The 23,744-nt window shown below is 34.0% G+C and overlaps 2 protein-coding genes across 22 annotated transcripts in view; both read left to right on the forward strand.

The window, feature by feature from the left end:
• The window catches only part of cac (calcium voltage-gated channel subunit cacophony), a 67,318-nt gene extending 53,615 nt beyond the window's left edge, over nucleotides 1-13,703 (forward strand). For 8 of the 20 annotated variants that reach the window (XM_070210026.1, XM_070210031.1, XM_032440341.2 and 5 more), the window contains 5 exons: nucleotides 891-950; nucleotides 3,670-3,881; nucleotides 5,995-6,031; nucleotides 8,374-8,495; nucleotides 8,631-8,991. In XM_070210026.1, the coding sequence (XP_070066127.1) occupies nucleotides 891-950; nucleotides 3,670-3,881; nucleotides 5,995-6,031; nucleotides 8,374-8,495; nucleotides 8,631-8,976 (777 nt within the window). In that variant the 3' untranslated portion in view covers nucleotides 8,977-8,991. Of the gene's footprint in view, nucleotides 1-890; nucleotides 951-3,669; nucleotides 3,882-5,994; nucleotides 6,032-8,373; nucleotides 8,496-8,630; nucleotides 8,992-10,082; nucleotides 10,284-11,995; nucleotides 12,148-12,505; nucleotides 12,733-12,787 lie in introns of those variants that run through there. The other 12 variants (XM_070210055.1, XM_070210053.1, XM_070210054.1 and 9 more) reach the window with 7 other exon arrangements.
• Nucleotides 13,704-18,390: 4,687 nt separating this feature from the next.
• Pdzd8 (PDZ domain containing 8) lies at nucleotides 18,391-22,505 on the forward strand. 2 transcript variants are annotated; one of them, XM_015170911.3, is made up of 9 exons: nucleotides 18,391-18,895; nucleotides 18,978-19,220; nucleotides 19,281-19,473; nucleotides 19,544-20,215; nucleotides 20,276-20,804; nucleotides 20,875-21,024; nucleotides 21,087-21,710; nucleotides 21,770-22,022; nucleotides 22,086-22,505. In XM_015170911.3, the coding sequence occupies exons 1-9, from the start codon at nucleotides 18,731-18,733 to the stop codon at nucleotides 22,302-22,304; spliced, it is 3,048 nt and encodes a 1,015-aa protein (XP_015026397.1). In that variant the 5' UTR covers nucleotides 18,391-18,730; the 3' UTR covers nucleotides 22,305-22,505. The 2 variants fall into 2 exon arrangements, with proteins under 2 accessions (XP_015026397.1, XP_002055531.1); XM_002055495.4 differs by having other exon boundaries at nucleotides 19,544-20,804.
• The last annotated feature ends 1,239 nt before the right edge of the window (nucleotides 22,506-23,744 follow it).

Below are 23,744 nucleotides of genomic sequence, written 5' to 3' on the forward strand. Positions count from 1 at the left end.
GTGCCAAAAATATTTCCATATAAGCCCATATTTCCAGGGCTACAGCATACATGTACTAATCCCGTAATCACTGAGGTTAGTTTTGAATTGTTTTATGCCGAAATGACAATTTGAAAAATACCGCTGGTAACAAAATGGCTTAATTTAAATAAATTTAGGGTCTTTGTTTATGGAGTTATACGATTCTTCAAATCCGACACTACTGATTACAATCAGAAAATGGTTTTTAAAACTGTATATGATAGATTTACTTCTTTAATTACAAAGAAAAAAAGAAAAAGAAAAAGAAAAAAAAAAGTGATGGAAAAAGTCGTGTACTTTTGTGTTCTTCCAAAGTTATGTACTTCAGCTGCAGTTAAGTGCAGTCTTATTGGACAGAATATATCTAAAAAATTGTGCATTTTCGGAAACAACATGACCTATACTTTGATATAATTCATATGAAATGAGTTGAAAAATAGTAGACACATATATTGGTAGAGTTAAAGAGTTGATATTTTGATTGTCAAGTTTGACTCGTATGTTTGCTATTATTTTAGCTACAAGTAGTATTGTTTTATGTCTTAATTCATAGAAAAACAAATACCCATTTAACGCCATTTTCATGAGTAAAACATTGTTCTTTGGCCAAGAGCTCGTCTGTTGTTTGTTTGAACTGAGCAAAACGGCTGAAAGACCTTTCAAAGCTTTCTACCTGATAGAAAGTATAATTTTTAAATTACAGTCAATTCATAAAAACTACTAAATTCGTTAAGACTACAAAAAGTAATTAAATTACATACATTGTTTTATTCTTGTTAATGCACAAACGATCGATAATTTAACACTGACAAACTGATTAAAATCAAATTGTCCAAAATACATGTAATTGGATATTTGGGCAATGATAGCGGAAGAAACCCGATGATGATGATGATCGTAAATGTAGCCCAACGGCAGTCGAGGAGCCGGTATATAATATATTTACACATCTTTCGCTTGATTTTACTTTGCCATTTATAAGCTCCCTTTTCACCGTTTTGCCATTTTACAAATTTCTGCAAGTAACTACCAATTTCGGCTAGCGGCATGTGTACATACTCGCATAGGAACGTGAATATACATATAGGAATCAATATACACTAGTTTTATGCATTATGCAATATTAATCTGCATAGACACCCAAATAATTTCTAAATATCTAGTACTACAAAACACCTATGTAACAAATAATTGCAATGCTATGGTTATATTTCTGCTTTCAAAAACCACACAAATACTCTTCCCTCTCACTCGCTCACCGAACAAGGGCTGACAAAGCTTCAATTTAAATTCGGATTTCAAGCCAATCCTCTCCTGTTAATGCAATTGCGAACAAAGCCATAGCACATATACTTGTATAAAATCGTACTATACGACAATTTCCAAATTATTTTATCACCGTTGTACATGCCGCGGGCACTAACTTGTTTTGATAAAAAAAAAAAATATATATATATATATACATATAACCCAAATATGATTAAACATTTATAGTTTCTAAGGACATTAAAACATTCTGCGCATAAAACCAAAGTAAACACAAGAAAGAAAGATGCGCGTTATATGTTTCGATAGTTTTACAAATGTATTTATAAAAACAAATGTTTATATCCGACCGATTCGTCCTATAGATGTAAGGGTCCGATCCGGTCGACTGCTGTCTGTAAAAAGGCGTGCCTATGCAAAGTTTCATGACAATAGTTTTGGGACTCATAGCAACAACAATATTGATGCGGAGTATAGATACCCCATGGGATCGACGATGCCTACATTTATACGATAGACACTTCGTGACAGAATTAAATTACCCTTCGCATGGTTATAACACAGCCACCGAGTAGGGACAATCAGTTAGCTAAATTATCATTCGATTGACGATACTAAACTGCAAACCAATTAATATTTGGGCAAATTATGTGATGCCATTAGGTCAACCAGTCTAAATGCAACAAAAATCACACTTAGTCCAATTTTAGACCTTGTCCACCCTCAGCAGAAGTAAAACTATTATATTTTTTATAAACTTCAAACGTTACAATATTTATTTTATGGTTTATCTTTGCTGAGCCTTTTTAATAATGCACATTTTATAGAGTTTGGCAAACGAATTTCGCACCATTAAATTTGTATGCATAGAAAGGCATTGTTCTGCAATATTTATAACCCATATAATAAATGCATTCAATTATTAAATCAAGAATATATCAAACTTAACGTTATATTTGCGTTATATATATGCAGTTATTATTGCTTATGCTTAGTAACATAAATGCCGGAAAAGGGTACGGCAATTACAATAAATACAAAAAAAAATCACATAACGAATTAACAAAACGAAGTATAAAGAAAAATAATTAGAATCAATAATTGTTCCAAAACAATAGCAAATGTCCTATATTTAACATTTTTAGTTGATTCACAAGTTGTGCCGTTGAGTTTCATATTCCATTTTTATGATGATAGGCATGCAACAAAATGTATGTCATAAGTTAGGTACAAATTTAAATATTTGCATATCTAACCTAACCATAGACCTTAACCTATCAAAACGTTGGCATGCAACAAATAATCTAAGCTGAACGTGTCATGAAGATGCAACCTTACAATTAGCAGCCTTACAATTTGTTTCTTTTGTGTTATACTTATATTGCTATCTAGACACCCACACCATGCTAAATCAAATAAATTTCCAAAACGACAAAACTTAAGTAAACAAAAACCAATTCTGTCCACCTTTTCTATAAATTAGCACACATAATTCTCATAATAATATATACTTCATAGATTTTCTTCAAAACCTAGTGAGTTGTCAAAATGTTTGCGCATGTTTTTACCATAACGATCGAAACAATTACAAAACAAAAAAAAAAACCCAAGCTCTTTTAAGCAGCTATTGAATACATAATGCGAATGCATTTATACATACACACTTACAGACACATTTTTAAATTATAAATTACAAATTGCATTGAGCTTTAAACATCTCTAAACGGTATACTCCTACATACGTATCAATGAAATCTCCAGAAACCCGCTATTTGCCCATTATTATAATATTAACATATTTATATAATACGTAAACATATATATTTATAGAATATTTAAAAGCAACAACAAAAACATAATATTTATAAATATATATACATATATATTAATTAATATTTTTATGTTATGTGCTTTTATTTTGATACCCACTTATTACATTTTCAATTATTCTATAACAATTCTTACATTCCATTTTAATGCTTGAACATAATCAAAATCAAAAAAAAAAAAACAAAAAAAAAAAAACAAAAAAAACCCAATGCGTTGCAATGTAAACATGAATCTTTATACTCACCACTCACTCAACTTATCTACAATGAAACAATTGAACTTGCCACAACGTTTGAAATATACATGCAAACAACCAACAACAAAAACATATCGATTTGCGAACTTAAATCACATACAAACGTAATAAAAACAATCAAATAAATATTAAAAAAAAAAAAAAAAACAATAATAATTAATTGAAAAATTATAACATACAATCTGTATTCATTAAATAACTACATCAATAACATTATGAAATGGTATAAACGAATCCGATCTGGCACCGATCTGGCATTAAAACTGCAACCGCCCACTGCAAACAAATACAAATAGAAACAATCATTCTTTAACTGCCTGCTCGATATGGCAGCCCTTGACAAAGGAGGATCGCGACAGGGCTCCATAAGTTTTGAGCCGAATGGGGAAGGAGGCGCCAACTCACAAACACATTTATTAGCAAGCACTTATCACGCAAATGGTGATGTCGAACACAACAGTTTGGCAACACTTGCACGTCGGAGTACGATCAGAAAGCGATCTGTTAGGTAATTTAAAAAACACCACCTTAACTTTTACTTGTAACGAGCAAAGTATTGCCAACGCCATTAACATAACCAAATCATCATCATAATCATGCTCATCATTGCCAACACTATCGTTTTTCATACATCATTCACATTGATGCGCATTATGCCAGACTGAAATGTAACTACTTTTTGTATGTTTACGACCAGCTTCTTAGAAAGGCCATGCCCACTCGTAATGCCCATTAGCAGCCTTATTATTACTGCAGTATTTTCAAAGATTCCACCCATATACTTATATATCAGTCTTATTGCTCTATATGCCATTTGGCCTTCAATCCTTTAAAGCCTTTCGTTTATATTTTGAACAATCAAACTATTTCTATATAAAGATATGCCATATGACACCTCTATCTTTAAGGAAGTGATTGCAACAAGTGTTATTTCAAGTCATTCTGTTGTCACATCCAGTTCACAAAGTCAGTCCAATTTGAAAGTGCTCGGGTACTATAAATTTTGATTACGGTTTGATGCACCTTACGTACTTACAGTTTAAAGGCACTGATTTTGCGTCTTGCTAAGAGAACAAATTGTAATCGGATAACTCAGGTGTTTGTTCTGGCTGAATAACAATTTATCGAAACCACTCTTTTCAGAGCTTAGGCAACGGGGAATATCCTAGCTTAAACCAAAATGAGGGCCAATTCCTTATAATAGTTCCCTATTTTTATTTACTTTCGCAAAGTTACTGATCAAATTGTACCAATCAATTGTCTAAAGATGTTCGACTGATTGCTGATCAACACACAGCTCAAAGGCGTTTTACGATTTCCGGTAAATGCATCCGTTCTTGGTGAAAATGGGGGTCCAGTTTGGTGGGTGAAGTTTCTGGTTCAAGTAAATTTCCAAAGATCCAATATGGAAATCAATTTTAAAAAAGATCTTTGCAGATGAGTAACAAACCGATCGAATTAAGACAATAAATAGTTTTATATAACGGTTGTTCAGGATTCTACTACACCTTTGCGTGGAATTTCTCAAATCCCAATCTTTGCCTGCACCTTCATTACATATATATATCATGTTACATTTGATGCTAACAAATTTCAATAACTTAATCTCTGTGGCTTATACAAGAACTCGCCTGTAAATTTGCTCAAAAGCCTGATTTCGATATCGATTTTCAGCGAACGATTGAAAACATGACAGGATATCAAACATTTAAAACGAACTCGTACTGCGCGGGCTCAAGAAGAATTTACGATAGATTACAAATCTCTAATTCTTACAGACGGACACGTCTGGATTCTTTCGATTATTGATGCTGACCTAGTATATATATAATCCGGGTGTGTATTTACTGGCCTCTTGCAGCCGGGCACACGTTTCGGGATTGTTCTGTATGAGGATAGAGACCTAAAAGTAATTAAAAGCAATCTGCTTATATCCACACTTTTGTGTTTCTGAGTTCCCGTTAATGTTGCGTAGATCTCAGGCTGGAATACGTTTGCAAAGTCTGCCACATGGCTAAAAGATTTGATTTTCAAACTCCCCGAGCCCAGTCCGGCTGCCAATTGCCAAGCAATTTTAGAAACGTTGGTGTAAAAGGAAACTTCTCGAGCGTCGACTACCAGATTGCTCATCCCTTTTAATTTTCTTCTTCTTAAAGTACGCTTATGCTTAATGCTTTGAGCCTAATGGATAATCGAGTTTCAACTGTATTTATATACTTTACGATTTACTAGATTCCGAATATACCGACCTATATGTGTCTGTATCTTTAAACAAAACAGAAACTAGTCCATGAGCGTTGTTGGTGTTTTATTTTAAAGACGAACGCTTAGAAATGCTTAGATGTAATTTCAGGGTACTTCGACCAGAAAAATGTATTAACACATATCAAGAATCGCATCCAGTTCAATAGCATATACATACCCATTAACACACTTTTCATACATAGCACAGGCATACATACACATATAATTTATGCATACATATATGAATTCGCAAAATAATATGTATAGGTCTGCAAATATCAATTTGTAAATTCACGAAACAACACAACATTTACAATTTTGTGCTTTGTACATTTACAAAAGTAAATTGTTTTTTTCTAATTTTTAAATAATTTCAGAAACAAAAAGGTGAATAAGTTTGATAAACTCCAAGCGGTAAACCAAAAAGAAATTATCAAAAATTCTAAAAATTTAAACAAGAATAAATAATTGTGTATTATATGAATATATGTGAATACTCTTTGTGTCCATAATCCGTTTCCGATATAAATGTTGTTCAAAAACCAATTACTTAAGTCGAAGTAAAACACTAGTACCTTTGAATATACGCTCACTCATCTACATATACATTTATGTATGTATGTAACAATAAAAGTATCTATGTACAAATACAAATAAATGTACATCCGTGCTGTGTAATTTATGTTAAGCAATTTGCAATTTTTACTCGATAGTAACTTACATACATACATGCATAAATGTTGCATAGCCATTTATTGATCAGTTAGAGAAGCAAATCTTCGCTTAGTACTCATAATCAGTGTTGTAATTTGATCGTTGATCTGTATGTATAAGTACTTGTACTATGTACGTAAGCATTCCTTCGGCAAATGTTGCAAGTTGATAACAGAGTTTCGCAAAGCATTGCTTTGACAGCGCAATGGAGCCATGGGAGCTGTAGCCCGAAATTAAACTAATAAAATAAGAAAATTGTTGAAATTGCATCTTTTACGGCAGCTCTGAAGCCTGCGCCAACGAGCTACCTATGCGAACTCTGATCAAACTGAAGCTTAGTAAGCGAAGCTTAAATTTACAGCTTTAGTTTTAATATAGAAATGTGCTTAGGACATTTTAAAACCGAAGCATTCTTAATTAGCTCTGTGTCTCAAAGTAACAAATTTTCTTGACAATCTGGCAACTAGGACCATTATATACAAAAGTAGTTTCAAATTTAAAACATGTAAAAGCTCTGGTGGTTCCGTACTGTTTATTTTCGTTCCCGTGTCAATTTAGTCTGTTCTTATAATGTTCATCAGTGAGATGTTCCGCCTCGGTATCAGAAGCCAGAACACTTTATGTAAATAGTTTCAATTCTTTTTTTTTTTTTGTTAAGTCCATAGTAATATAGTCAACATGTGGTAAGTAAATCAGGTTCGTCACTTAATCATGGACATTTGGACAGGTCACTTAGCTGCACATCCACCAGCACTTGCAATCAGATACAACAAAATAATTGTCAATATATATACAAGCGCTCATAAATAGCTTATTTAACTCCGACTAACAGGAAAATGCATGCATGTAAATACATATATATATATAAATATATATGTATATATATATATATGTATACTTTTATGTATAATTAGATGAAGATGTTTATTAGCTGTAAATATAAAAATAATCACACGCTCATTTTTTACTCCTTCTGTACACTTGATTGCTTGCTTCTTCTGCATTGAATTACAGCCATATTTACTCATTTTAGACAAGTTTAGATGAACACATATATGTATATGAATTTATTTATTTTTAGTGTAGTTACAATGTACGTAGAGTTGTAATATAGCATCATTTGTCTCTTTGTATGACATTGACTTTAAATTTGGTATCTTTTTATTATTATATTTGATTCATTTGGCCAATATGTCACTTGATTTTACATAAATATAGGACAACATTTAACTGCAATTATGTAGATTAATCTGGGTCTTAAATGATTGGCACATCAAAAAAAAAAAAAAGGAAATAAGTAACACAAATGAGAAAACCGCATACTGATATCAAGAATAAAATTTAAAAAAAAAAATAAAACTTCAATGAGATAGAAAAAATATAATACATAACTAGTACATAAAATATAGCCCAATACCGAAAATCTAAATTAATTTTAAAGTGTTCAAGTAAATAAACATACATGTATACTTTAAGTAGTGTATGAAATTGTTTAAATGTTACACGCCCTAAACTAGGTTATCCTGCATTTAAGAACCTTTCGATACTTCAACCTAGTGCAATTGAAACCGCATTTGGATATGTATTTTGTTGCAGTGAAGTAATAATTGTTTTTTAATTTACATATTATATATGTATATCCCCTTAAAATACCTACGCAAGAAAATATATATTTACATATATATATATATATATAAGTATCTATATATATGTATTTATATTTCTTTTGTTGCTTTTGTTTATACGTATATATTCCCTTCGCTCCAATATGGAGCATTGGTAACATTTGTAGCTTTTATTGTAAACCAACTAAACTTAAAAAAAAAAAATGAATGAATTCATTTGAAAGCCGTCAGCCTGCGAAACACAATAACCTCTAATCACATTTTAATGCCTATAGGCTATAGAGCGTATTCAAATATGAACATTTCTTAGTTAATTGTTTGACAGCTCAAGTAAACATGCTGCGGCTGATTACAAATGATGTCATTCATTTTTATTCTACTAAAACACTAACTTGAGTATCTAACTCTCTTGACTAGATGCTGGATCTACAAGATTCGTCGAGACATCCATCACAAGAATCGCTGACTGGTCCCGATGCTGGCCATTTACATCCTGGACATTCGTATATAAATGGCCATCGGCATTCGCCTAGCTTGAGGTAATATTTAAATACTCTTGTCTTTGTCTGATTGTGTATCAAAAAATGATACTTCGCTTCTAATGACTAATATTACTAAAAGCCCAATGTCCATACTACCTATTTACTTAACAATTGCATCTTGTTCCATCACAGACACAACGGTTCTCCTTTGGCCAGATCGCCAAGTCCTAGACGACGCGGCCATCAATACATACATCATGATATCGGGTTCTCCGATACCGTATCTAATGTTGTAGAGATGGTCAAGGAGACTCGACATCCTAGGCATAGCAATAGTCATCAACGGTATCCAAGAGGTATTTATCCAAAACTATTGTTTTTGTATTTCTATGTATGTACTATAATGTATGTATTTGATGCACTTAAAAATTTATGTGAGCTGGCCGCTAAGAATTTTTTATTTTTTCTTAACGCTCTATTACATTATTCTTGTTCCCACTACAGAAAAATGTCAGCCAAGCTTAGAAATGCGTTTTAATAATGGCTTGAATATTTTTTTGTAAAATTACAATATATTTCTAAGGTCTATATCCACTTGACGCGAAATGAGAAAAATAAAAGCACCTGTGAAATTTTAACGGAGGGCTTCTTTAAGTTTGACAATGTATTGACATAAAACAGGCAATTATTGTCTCAATTCGCGCTGACGTATGAAAGCACCATGCGAAACGATATTTCGTGTGAAATAATTGAAAAAGAAGAGAAAGGGACGGACCAGAGTCAAAGACAGGCGAATGAGCCATTGCTGCACATTGCCAAAAAGCATAAGATTTATATAAACGATTCCTTTTTTTAAATTAAATTAATTTAATGTCATATATCAAGTATGTTCTGAAACCTTCACAAACATTATTAGCCAATGCACAATGTGTGGATATAACAACTAATATATGAGACAAATCGTCGTCTTACACACATGTATGTATGTATATGTAGGTGGAGGACAAATTCGCAACGTAAAGTTGCAACAATCAAATTATTGTTGAATGATATACACATAATTCAAATGCATAGGAAATGCATACATGTATTGATATATTTTTTATATATTTTCATGTAGTTACCGAAAATTCATCTAAAACTAAACGCCTTCACTGTGTTTGGAAATGACAACAAAAAATAATAAGAAGCTTTTCGCTTGTAAAATATCGCGTCAAGTGAATAGAAAATGTCAAATATTTATGAACAATATATGAAAAAAATCAATGGCATTCCACAAACGCTAATGTTATATATAAAGTGCATACATTACAATTCGGTTTGACCGAAGTTTTATCTAAAAATGTTGTAGTATCCTAGTTACATACAATACATTTATGATTATATGTCTACAGTTAATTAGCATTTAAAGATGACTTTTATTCATTATTCGTTTCGATTTAATTTTATAATTTTTATATTTTCATATAATTATTTTCCTTTGTTATTCCAAAAAGAAAAAAAAAAATGAAATTTCAATATTAAAAAAAAAAATTCAAATTATAGCAAATTTAACAAGAATCTTACAATACGTAAACTGTTGTGCCCCGACATCCTTAATTATTGTTGTTTTTCTTTGTTATTGTTGTTATATGTACAATATAGGTTCATGGTCAGCATCGACAAGTCCGGCCCGTTCGCCCTCGCCTTCTCGTTATGGTGGTCATTTGTCTCGCAGTAAACGCACTCAACTGCCTTATCCCACATATGGGACAACAAGTTTATGTCAAAGATCACGATCGCCGAGTCCCGCTCGACTTCAGGAGATGCGTGAACGAGACAGACTTGGTTATGGGATTGATATGGGTACATCTTTAGCACATGTTAACTAAAGCTGACAATTCAATCAAAATCAAAATCAAAATCAAACACACTATAACAATCAAAATCAATAAGAAAATCAATACCAAAAACATGTTTTCTATATATGCTAGTACTTTCTTCTACACAAATTTCTTCAAACATTTCTACTTTTACAAACCATCAGATATAAATATCAGACATGCTTACTCGTACACAGCTGCTAAAATGCTTAACATGTACATGTATTGTCATGCCATGAGACGTTCCATTATAAGCTTTCAATTATCAAATAGTTTTCTATTCTACTTACCAATCATAACTACACAGTTCTCAGTTTTGTTAGCGTTTCACATTGAAAAATACTTATGTATGTATTTATGTACTTGTACTCGTACTCAAATATTCTTATTAGCAGCGTTCATTTCATATCTCTAGTGCCCATACACTTACCTAAATATACTATGTACAAACATTCATCCTCATCAAAAACTACACGGAAAGAATTTGGCAACAAAAACTTTCACTAAACGGTTGTAAGATATTATATGCATACAGCACAACTTTAAGACTATAATTTACAAATTATTTCGCATATCAGTCGAAAAAGGGGCTCATTAGGGACCTATCTAAGACTGCATGGACAAACAAATTATCAGAATTGACTTAACATTTTTAGTAAGAGTGAACTTGATGACGGTTTTTAAGCAAACACATAGTCTCCTATGATTGTGTGATCCTCTTTGACTCGTGCATATATATTATGTATCAGGGCAGTGCTCGTTATATACGCATTATTAGTCAATTATATATATATATATAAACCTATAATTCATTCTATGCCCAAATTACTGACCAAGAATCTATGTGCTTCTCCTTTATGATAATTTTACATCGATGAACACCTGTCAATGCAAAAACTAAATCGAAGAGTCCAACAATATTTGGACGTCAGCTATATGGGACTCTATTCCTCATTATCATATTATCATTGCCCTCATTTCGAATTTAAACTGTGGGTAGATTTTTATTTTCGTTATTTCCACTTGCAGACGCAAAAAAAATTAACTAAATGGGCTTATGGTTATCATTCTGGAATCGGTTGGGTGTATAACCAATGTTGTTATATGTATATCTTTCATATTTTGCACTGTTACGTTTTTTTCTAGTTTCATTCTTTCTGTCTCTATACCATTTGGAATAAACTACTTATATACTCATTAAACTTGTATGTATAGCTCACAGTCATGCATGCTACCACAATTAATTACGTTTTACAATGAATCATCTAAGTAACTGTGCACCTTGATGCCAAAATAATAATTGGATCTTATGTTATTAACTGTACGTTGGATATTCGATATATATATATAAATAGATAAAATATATAAAATACATAATATATACATATATATATAAACATATATTTATATATATATATATGTTGTATATTATATATAGCAATGTTCAGTTTTCATAGTGTCAATGTAATATTGGCAATTGGAGTAATATTTAATATTAAGTTCGAATATTACTTAAAAGTTGTATGCCTTATATAAAAACTGAACGCACAACATAAAATTGCATTCTATATATGTATGGTTTCCGAATATTGTCCTTATGCTTAACTCATAACTTCAAACTGTTAACTTGTTTAGCAAATTACTGATGAGCCACACAAGCCTTACTGATTTTTTTGTGTCCAATGTTTACAATAGGTGGCCCGCATGTACAGCATAGCTACCCAACGTTGGCCTCTCGTCGTGCTGGCATTGGACGACGCCTACCACCGACTCCAAGCAAACCGTCGACCCTTCAGCTTAAGCCAACCAACATTAATTTTCCAAAGCTGAATGCGAGTCCAACCCACGTACGTAAAATCACTTATTGTAGCTCAAATGTGTATTACTAGCATTTATTGTCCGGGTTTGTCAGGAATTGCGAATGCGGAACTCTTTAAATTCGGTTAATAACTAACCGGATGGAAAAATATTTTATTAAACAGCAAATGAACCTTCCAGTTTCACCTATTTTCCGTGATTGGTGTTGAATTTGCAAAATTAGCAAAATACGAATCGATTGCTTTGAAAAATTCAATTAAATCCGATTGGTTGAAAAGTACAGCTTTCTAGCTGCTACGGCTTAGACTCTGCGTTGATACCCATCAATCAGCATGTTGCACATATCTAGATTTACATTAATGCATTTTAAACTTCAAATACTTTTAGACGCACCACTCAACACCCCACAGTGTTCACTCGCTGCCACATCACCGCGACCTACTGCGGGATCCAAGAGAAGTGTATTATAGTAGTAGAGAACGTGATCGTGATCGCGACCGCTTTAGAGATCGAGATCGATTGCACGAGTATGACCTGCGCTATGAGTATCGAGACCGGGAACGTGAGTTGTACGAACGTGAACGGGAACGTGAGCGGGAAGTGGAAAGAGAAAGGTAATATTATGTAATTTTGAAAACATATTTGAAATAAAATGAATATTTCTCGCAGACTGGAATATATAGCACCGTTGTCATTTGAACAAGCGTTGGCTATGGGCCGAACGGGTCGTGTACTGCCATCTCCAGTTCTTAATGGATTTAAGCCAAAGAGCGGACTTAATACTCGACACTCCGATTCGGATGAGGAGGATTGGTGCTAGCAAAGGCTTTGATTGCGATCGCGTAATCCAAAGGAACAGATCTGGGTATAGCATCAGGCCAAATGGTCATCGTTATCAGCACCAAACTTAGATCACAATTTTGATACGATACGAAACAAAATAAATCAATATACTACCACCACAACAACATTAGAAGCAAGTGCAACAGCATTCGATATTCAATTAGCTCAAGGCAGCTCACAAGCGTATGCTTTAAACCCAAATCGACAGCCGCAATCGCAACAATTCTTAACAGGACAGCCAGACACAAGCTACGAGTACTCACATTGCGATGCTTCAGCATCGGCAATACCAGCCCGCATAGTACTGTCATTGCCAGAAACAAGAACAACATCGCCCCTATCGGATATACTAGTAAGCAGGAAATTAAGCAAAGCAACAAATGCAATACCAATGACACCAAGTAATCAAACAACATCAGTCGCTATACAAAAGGTTTACTCAGATAACGATATAAATTATAATACCGCCACTTTAAATGATAGATTTGCGTTATCTGCCGATTTTATCGCGCCTACTTATTGCCAACATAGCTCTAATCAAGATTATGAGAAACTTACACCAGAAGACCAGCAACATTCGTATCATACACTTTAAATTCCGAACCCGCTTAAATATAAGAGCCCGAAACAAGAACTTAGAAAACAAAAAAGCAAATAGATTAGACTCTGTCATAAAATATGTGAAACGCATTGTATGTAAGACCTAAAAATATTTCGAATATGTGTAGACATACATAGTTCTAAGTAGCTAGTATCTATATGTATATATATATATTCATACATATATATATATGTATATATATATATGTGTAGGTGCACGCATACATTGTAAGTTATTTAATACATATTTACATGCATAACTCGATAAATCTGTAATCCATTTGCAAGCGTTTTTGTCTTGTTTATATTTAAAGTTAATAATTCAATTATGTACATTTAAATGCAGAACTATCTTTATTATTATACGATTGTGCATATTATCAAATATTATTGTAGATATCAAATTTTTTATGTAATGTATTTATCTACGACTACGATTATACTAGCAGAAATAGAACTCATTTCGAGCCCATACGGATGAATTGTGTACATTAGTGCGGATATTTAAGAAGAAGAAAAGTGCATGCGAGAAAAACTGTTTTAAGTACATACTATGTTGTAAGCATTGTTAAGTATGTATGTGTATGTATGTGTGTATGTGCGTGTGTGCGCGTGTGTGTGTGTGTGTGCGTGATTTTGATGGAGTTTCAATTCTTGCGTGCATGTAAGTGTCTTAAGATCCATTGGTATTAGAGTATACTAAAATTTAGCCATTTTCAGTTCGATGTGCATAGGTATTTATAATTATGTTGCTGGTCGAAAATAATTATTTGAATGCATTTTTGTTGTCTTCCTTTATTGCATACAGAAATTGCACTCTCATATTTATGTATGTATGCTATTGTACATATGTATGTATATTTGTTATTCTGTTGGCGTAGGATATACGAAATTTTCTATATCTGTTCAAATTGGGTAGAGGGTTTCCCGTATGTTTCCGTGGTTGATTTCTGTTATAAGGCCTCATATTTAAGCTTGATTTAATCCAATTGTTGCGCTTTGTAACATTGCATATATGTACATGCAGCCGTATACTTACATACACACATAAACGATATGCATGGATAGGTATATAGGTATTTATATATTGAACCATATAGACAGCCATGACATACATACATAGATACATTTTTGAGCGAGTCTGACAATAGATTTTCCCTAAGATAACCATAGCAACAGATAAAGAAGCAGCCTGGTGAAAAATGTAAAACGCATGTAGAACACATTTACATATATAAACACTAGTGACATTCCAAATCAAAACCAGTAAGCGTTTAGATAGTTAAATCTGTGAATATGTAGATGTTGAACGAGGGAATATTGAAGAGCGCACAAATATTGTAATTTAAATAAAAAATGAATCCATAATTTAAGTTAAAATTAAAACCGCTGAGCATTAATGCGAATTTACGCAATATATAAAGTATCAAGCGTATGAAAGCAAACACCAACTAAAGGATTGACTTTAAATAGTACATACGATACATATTTATATAGTTTGTATTTAGGCTAGTTGAATACTACTTTTACATTATCAAACACAATATTCGATACTTACATCAATCTTTTAAACTCAACGCAGCTAAGTACATGTCAAATGTGCATATATACATACATACTGATGTAAATATATTATCTACGCACATGAATGTATACATGACATATACAATCGTGTTTAACAAGTCTTAAGAGTCAAAGCTAAGTGAACCCAAATTTACTAAAAACAAAATGTTATGTTAGAAAAGTAATAAATGGCATATAATGTGTGCCTTTAATATTCAACTACTATTGAAACACAACACACCTCCCAAAGTTATTATTTATTGCTAATTTTTTCTTTATAAGTTGAATATGTATAACGTCGATTTGTGATTTAATATTCACACCATAGTATCTACAATGTATGTTTGTATGTATGTACATGGGCATCCGAATTCACAGTTCGCTCGCTAACGGCTTTATAATAACATTAGTACAATTAAATCAACCTGCGAATATTTGCAGTCACCTAATTGCCAAAAAAAAAAAACAAAAATAAGAAAAAATAAAGAAATAAAAATATAAAATCGACCTATTAAGTACAAAATTAATAACTATAAAAGAAATTGTAAAAAATTTGAAATTTGTTTTGTCCCTGGACCTTTTTTCTTATGTTTTAAGCAATTTACTATTGGCCTAGTTTGTAAACTTTTTTTTAGCCGCTTATTTGCCAGCTGTGAACTCTTTTATAAGTGTATGAGAGACGCCTATTGTTGGGATAATCTTCTCATAAGCAAGGCTTTGTCAATCCAGATCTCAATAGAAATTTCTTAAGTATGTAAGAGTCGCTTTTAAGGTCTCCGATTCATTCATCTTGTAGTTGGTTGCCCACCATAAGAGCAACGTCCATGCCCCTTCTTGTCATGCGAAAAACCAATTAGTACTTAAATAACTTAACATGCATATTTGACATCCTTGTGTTCGGTTTGTTCTTCCAAGTTCCAGTACATATAGAATAGTCAATCTAATTGTATACATTATACAGAATATGAATTTTCCAATTCGTTTTTATATCCTGTACCCATTGAAAATGAATATATAGTTTTGTGCAAGTGTATGTAATAGGTAGGGGGTAGCTTCTTCACCGAATTCCTTATCAGGAAGGCGATGTCAGTCCATCTAGGCGTTTGGTATATTAAAATAAGTATTCATATTTACTTTGATTTTTTTTTGGGTGAGAGAACCATTTCATTGATTTATCCATGTTCGTTTGTTTTTGAGTCTATCCCTTTGTATAAATCCATTTCGAAGAATATTATCGTATATTTAATGCAGAGCGAGTTAATCTGTTTATTTTGTATCTCCCCCCAATTCCATATCTCGGAAAATCTAGAGAGATTACAAATTTTGTATGTCCTTGTGTAGTATACACAGATTAAGAATATATCCCTTTCACTCAAAAATTGTGCCTCGTGTGGAGCTTTTGGAAGAAAAAGAAACACAAACGCTGCATAAAGCATGCAGCCTACAGCGTATATGCTTGTATGTGCTTGTGTGTGAGTGTAAGTGCTTATGTGTGAGTGTAAGTGTTTGTGTGTGAGTGTATCTATGTTTGATGTTTGTGGGTAATAAAGGATATTCGGACGTATATTTCGGTAGCTCGACGGTGGGTACAGGGATACTTTCGACTAGAGCACTCTTGTTTTCAAGTGTTGTTGCTCATCTGATGGGTTCGATGTATTAAGATGTTATGAAGCGGTTATTTTTATTATAATTGCAAATTTGGGTGGTTTATTAACAGTCTGGATTGGAAGTCACATGAGAAATCTAATTCTTATCAGCTCTTAATTTTTTACAAGCAAAGTGCAACCAAATGAAAGCAAAAATAAGCTAAATAAGAGAGATATTATGTAAAATGGTAAAAAAAAAAAAATGCATTATAATACATATACCTACATATATAAATTATCTTAACTGAGTACACTAAGTAATAATGCAGTTTAAATATTAAATATAATATTAAGAAAAGCTAGAGTAAATGATAACTGAAGTAAATTTAATAATTATTAATTATGAAAACGACTTGTAATTTATATACAAGATATACACAAACATATAACATAAATACCTGCCTTCAACAAATTTGTTAATAAAACCTATTAATACTTTCTTATTTTACACAAAGTAAAGGAATTACATAATAAAAAAAAAAACTAAACTAAATGAATGCCAGAAAATTACTAATTTTACGCAATAACGCAACATTTTCTCATTATGAGCCCCAATGTTGCGCTTCATTCCTCTTGTCTAAAGGTTTTGAGCAATCTAATTCTTACCTGTGTGGCCGTTCGTACGAGATCTATTTTGGAGTTCGTTTTGGAGCTACAGCAAGTAGCTGATATGATCTTAAGAATATCAAACAAGTTGTTGTCACAAAGCCCAATTCCACTTATTATCAGCTGCGGTTGCACCTACAAATTGTATCTAACTGGAACCGACGCATTAGGCATTACATTTTATTTGTTTAAGTGAGTTATAAGTGGGCCTTATCCTTCATGAGGCAATTTCTAACATTCACCACACATCATTTTGATTTCTTTTTTAGCGTCTCGACATTCTATTGTCAATATAACACTTCTATCATCTCTATTGAATTGTGACTGACTTGCCGTAATCACGCCCTTCGAATCATTTTACCTCCATCTTCTTTCCTGTTGCCAGCATGAAATATCTAGGCTAACCATTTGTCCTTACGGTAAGCCGTGTAGCGCTCCCATATTGAGCGTAATAAACTATTTTTATTTCTTATACGTTCCGTGAAATCGATAAGAAATCAATGATTTTTTATGCCTTTGAACTTTTGTAATTCTCAAGAGCAAAGATTGTAATGTAGGTAAGAAAATCCTATGATGATCGGATGCAAAAGAAAAAATCAAATAGCTTATAATGGAATTCTAAATATTTTTTCATATTAGTTTAAAAATCACTTTTAAGCCCGTTAAATATAAATTTTTCTAAATTTTTTTTAATATCTTGCCTAAATATCTTTTTTATTCATTACCTCGTGCTTTGCGTGACTATTTTACAATCGTTTATTAAAATGTGAGAAGACCTTGGTTCTATTACTATTTAACCCCGTAAATTACATATTTCTAAATCAAATACTACGTGTCATTATGACGAGGCCCACGCACATTTTAGTAAGCCATTTGCATCCCAGCAAGTCTCATCAGCTGTGAGGCTTGTTACGAAGTATTTGGAATATGGTAGCTTTGGCTTAGAATCTTCATAACAATATAAAAACCAGCTGACTAACTGTCATGCGCGGTAGGAAGTAAGAGTATTGATTTTGTATAAGCGCATTCAGTATTACACTAAGAAACCATCGAGATTCACTTTATTGTGGGACAAGAATTTGACAAGAACATATCAATATCAAAGTGAAAAACGTCAATGTTCAAATGGACGAAGTGGTTAGCTAGCATTTTAAGTCATATTGTCAAAAGGTCAATGCATTGACGATGTCTGATGTAGTCGAAAATCTTATATGTACATGCAAATATCTAGTCGTAATTAAAAAAGACTGCAAGTTCATTGATAAGCGCACTTAATAAGCTAAAAAAATAAATATTTACTCGGCAGAAAGTTTCTGCAACTTAATAAACAGACGTAAAATACGATAGTCCCAGTATGGAGATACCCTTTTCTAATGTGTTGTTGCTCTGTTTAATATTCCTGCTAATCGGCGGAGTAATTATGATATTGCTTCAGTATTTGCTTTTTATAAAATTTTCAAATTTACCTGATGAGAGCGAGGAACAAAAAAAGATGAATGCCAGATACACCTTACCCCTGGTAAGTTGATTCTGAATCGTGTTTCCATAATGTATGTATGTATTTATGCGGAAATAAGAGCTAAACAATGTTTCCCTTTTAGAACATCAAACAAACCGCCCGTAATCTGAACACGGCACAAAACGAAGGTGGAAACTTCGAGATACATCAGAAAAGCGATCAGGGCTCGTCGACGTTAATATCATTGAATTTTGTTATGCAGTTCTTGTTCCATGAGTTTAAAAACTCGAATCGTGTGCGAAAATGGTTTTATCGAAAGCTTTCCATTGAACTGGATGAACTGATTACAAAAACCACAACAGGCAAATTGTTGGACAAGCTAACGGTGCAGTCAATAAGCTTATGTCATTAAACAATATGGAATTCTAATGAAATTCTTTTGTAGATTAGGGAACTTGAGCTGGGAGATCAGTTTCCAAACATCAGATCGCTTTCGGTGCATAACGTCCAACTTGACGACGCAGAACAGCGCATTGAGAACTTAGACTTGTTACTGGATATTAACTATATCGGAAACTTCTCGACATCGATTGATGCGGATATGGTACTGGGCAAAAAGGGTTCCATAATGCTAAAAGGTAATTGTATACAAGCAGCAGTTACTGAGTCTCTGTATGTAAATTTGATAAATTTGATTTTCTATATTAGTAACACAACTGTCTGGCATGGCACGTCTACAGTTTACTCGGAGGCCATACACTCACTGGTCCCTCAGCTTTTTAGGTGACCCGGAACTTAACTTAGTTATCGAGTCAAAATACCAAGGTCGCCAAATGCAATCTAACATAACGAATCTTATATCAAATCAAATACGCAAAGCAGTACGCCGCAAACATACCCTACCCAACTATAAGCTGCGTTACAAACCCTTCTTCCATTGGGCGGCGGAGGAAGAGACAAGTGACTGTGACATACAGCCCAATGGCGATCTAACCGTACGTGTGGCAGAGTTGTCACGGCTGATGGCCTGGCCGGGCACCAGCAGCATATACTGTACTATAACGCTGGCGCCAGTGCCTTTCATTGAGGCACATCAGAAAGATAACCGACACGTGTTAATCTCCATGGATGTGGTTATACACAAGGCCAAGAATCAACAGATAGGTATTGTGTTTAAGCAAAGTAGCAGTCAGGTGGTGAAGATCGAGTCTATTCTGCCGAACACGCCAGCCTGCAAGGCTAATCTTTTGTCTGGTGATGCACTTGTTTCTATTGAGGGCAAACAGGTAACAACTATTCAACAAATTGCGAAGGTTGTGAAGAACCTACAGTCCACAGTCTGCTACCTGCGCATCGAGCGTATCATTCCCGGAATCATACGTAACTATGCCATTCTGGAGGATCTAGAGAAATATGACGATTTGTGCGACATTCCTGTAGCTCTTAAACATGACGCTGACGACCCCGAGATGATTCCCAAGCATTTACAAGTGAAGGCTGGTCGCAACACTGAGTCTAGTCTGGGTGCTACTCTAACGAACTCCCCAAAAAAATCAAACATAATTGCAAAAGCCATCAAGAAGACCATCAGTCGAGAAAGCGGTGACAGTCAAAAGGACAAAGACAAATCCAAATTAGACGACACTCCTTCAAAAATGCCCTGCCCGAATGATGATAAGGTATCTAGTGTGAGCGACAAGTCACTCGATGAAGTCAACTATTTCTATCAACACTCGACTATCGATTGCACCTTCAGCCCTCTTATACGCATGGATGATATGTGCAATTTTCAGCTGGATGCTAAGAGTCGCTTTCTAAACGTATGTGTGTTTGGGAAGTGCGCAGGTGAGAGCATACTGTTGGGGTATTACAACTTACAGGTCGGTCAGATATTAGTCGAATGCAGCGAGACCAGCCTGAATCAGTCCCTAAAGCAGATAGCTTTAAATCCGCCAACTCTTTTGCCAGTGTAAGTACCAGAAATGTCACAAATTCTCAATGGATTTTATAATTTCTTATCATTTTGGTTGGATCCACAGTAAAGCACATCCGTTGTCCACTCAATCTGGGTTCAATCCCAACCTGTGCTTCGGAGATATTTTGTTTGGATTTTTATGGAATGGAAATCCAAATGCTACTGCGAGTGAGAGCACAGTCAAGAGTACTACCAAGTCCCAATCTCCAGCCAGGTATATTTTTGTTAATTGTACATAAGGTGCATTACATAATATATATTTTGTACATATTTTAGCCAATCAGCTGCAAACGATAAAGTTCAGAATGAAAACAGCGGAGAGACTGTGTCATTGAAATCTTCAAACATTTGTGGCGATTGTTCCGTTCCTGGTGTGGCTAGTACAATGGCTGCATCGAAGTCCCATAACTTTATACGAACTCATTTTCATCGTGCAACGCAGTGTGATTTTTGTGGCAAGAAAATCTGGCTAAAGGATGCAATGCAGTGTAAGGACTGTACCATGTGCTGCCACAAAAAGTGTATTGCCAAGTGCCAGAGCGCCACCGTTTGTGGTCCAGTCGACTACTCTGGGTCGATACCAAACACACTCTTTGCCCCTCCAGTAACAGTGAACAAGCCAGAGTTTACAATTACACAGGCCGAATATATTGATATTTCGGAGCCCAAACCTTTAAGCTCTATGACAACGGAGGAGACTTCGTCGCAAGGCAGCATTGAGCAAACGCACAATCCTAATATGGACGTGCATAGAGCTAGTTTAACGGGTATGCTGACACAGGGAATAAAGCGACAAGCCAGCAATCTGGACATACCAGGCATAGTCTCCTCACTTTCAGGAAACAGCTCACAGGCTAACTCAAAAAGTCTACCGCCGAGTCCGCAGCATACGCCGTCGCGGTAAGTTTGCTTGCAGAGGCTATCCGAGCTGAAATTAAATACACGCCTACTCGATTTAGAAAGTCGTCGATAACAGAAGAAACCTCGCAACATCATCATTCAAATCCAAATCCCTTTGCAATGATCACGCCCCATTTAGAGGCTCTTCCCTCGGAGTTTACAGCATTAACTTTGGAGCAAGTTGCTCTCATCACTGAACCAATCATTAAACATTCCCGAAACGAGGATCTGATGAGCCTGGCTAAGAGTTACAGTAAGCTTCTCTATGCGGAAGTCCCCCCCGACGAGCGAGTGACCAAAATAAATGAACTGGTCAGTCTTTTTTTAATTCAATTCAGTCTCATTTGTAGTAAAATGCAAATATTTCTAATGAAGCTAACAAAACTGAAGGGTGCACTAGATGCGGAATCGAAGGGCAGCACGATGCTAAATTATACTGAAAAGGCGACCACACACCGAATGGAATCAGAGTCGCCATGGAAATCAATGGCCTGCACAAAAACTAGGTCCGAGGAACGAGTTCAAGCCTTGAGTATTATCATGTTGTATTTATGCACAGGACTACAACATGCCCAGGGCTCCGCAATGCAATAGAGAGTTTTTAAATATAAAGTTTGTTACGTATTTGACTGTAAATGTGTTAGTGAATCTATGGGCATTTTTAATTTGTGAATGCCATAACTTATTATTAAGACACTTTTTCCGGCAAAACTATGAATTTGTATGTTAAAAAATTTGTCAAATTAATACAATTTCCATATACGATATATCAATATACATAATACTTTTACACTAGCATTTTTCGACGCAACTATTTTCGCGTTTGCTATTTTTTGCTAGGCCAGTAACATTTTCTGTCCTACCCATTCCATTCCAATTAACAAATTAACAATATAAATGGGTCAAATGGCTCCCGTCCCTCCGCCAAATGCATTCTGGTTATGCACCAACACAAGTGACATATGATGAGATTATTTTATTTTATTTTTAAAACCAAGCATTTTATATCGTTTGTATTTTTTATCATTGCCCGTAGCTGATTACCGATTTTAAGAAGATTAAATGCATACAACATATGTATCATGGTAAGTGCCCGAACTACGAAGATGTTATACCAACATTTTGACAAAACAAACAAAAAGCAATTCAGCTTTGATCACAGCTAAGGGGATATCGACAGATAACAGTATATATGTACATACATACTTGCTATAAAAGCCGCTCCACAGTCTATTTCTCACATTCATCGGAATACGAGTCACCCCAAATATACCTTGTAAAAAAGAAAGAGTGCTCCAGTCGGGAGTGCCCGACAAGGGGATACCCTTATACTTCATCCATCCATACCAGATGGCGCTCGCGCTGCGCTCTCAGTGGCACCTTACGCGTTTTTACTTAATCATATTTTATGAATAAAGCATTAATTAATAAAAATAAATTTGAAAAAATATACATACGTATTTTATTGCCTGTGTTGAACTCGTTAGCACTTGCAAGCTGCCGAATTGCCTTTTATTGCCTCGTAATTTTCAGCCATACTAAGAATTGGATTTAAACGGAAAAAAAATAACTAAATAAACAGCAAATATTTACAACACAATCGCAATTACAATTCTGTTTTTGGATTTCAAGGCTACGCATAGGAATTTATATGTTTGTCAATGTTTTCTTTAATAACTTCTGCATAAACCGATCTTGTTATGCCATAGAATATTCCATTAGAATATTGAAAACGAGGCAGGCTATTGATGATCGGAAACAAATACGAGAAAAACCTTTAAAAATGTCAAGCTTCTGAGATAAACTCATTTTTAGATAAACAAACATGGTTAGCTGCCTTAGGAACGATCGTTCGAAAAGTAGTTTCTGTTATGGAAACCGGGCATATACTATGCGAACAATGTTGCTTATGTGCGACTATATATGTTCTCAAGGCTATTGCATCTTTTGATAGTCTTTCATTATTATTATTTTTTTTTTTTTGGAATGTTTTTATTTTTTCATCCGGTATCGCATATGTAACCAAGAAAGTTT

Source organism: Drosophila virilis, chromosome X, assembly GCF_030788295.1.
Source record: "Drosophila virilis strain 15010-1051.87 chromosome X, Dvir_AGI_RSII-ME, whole genome shotgun sequence".
NCBI lineage: Eukaryota > Metazoa > Arthropoda > Insecta > Diptera > Drosophilidae > Drosophila > Drosophila virilis.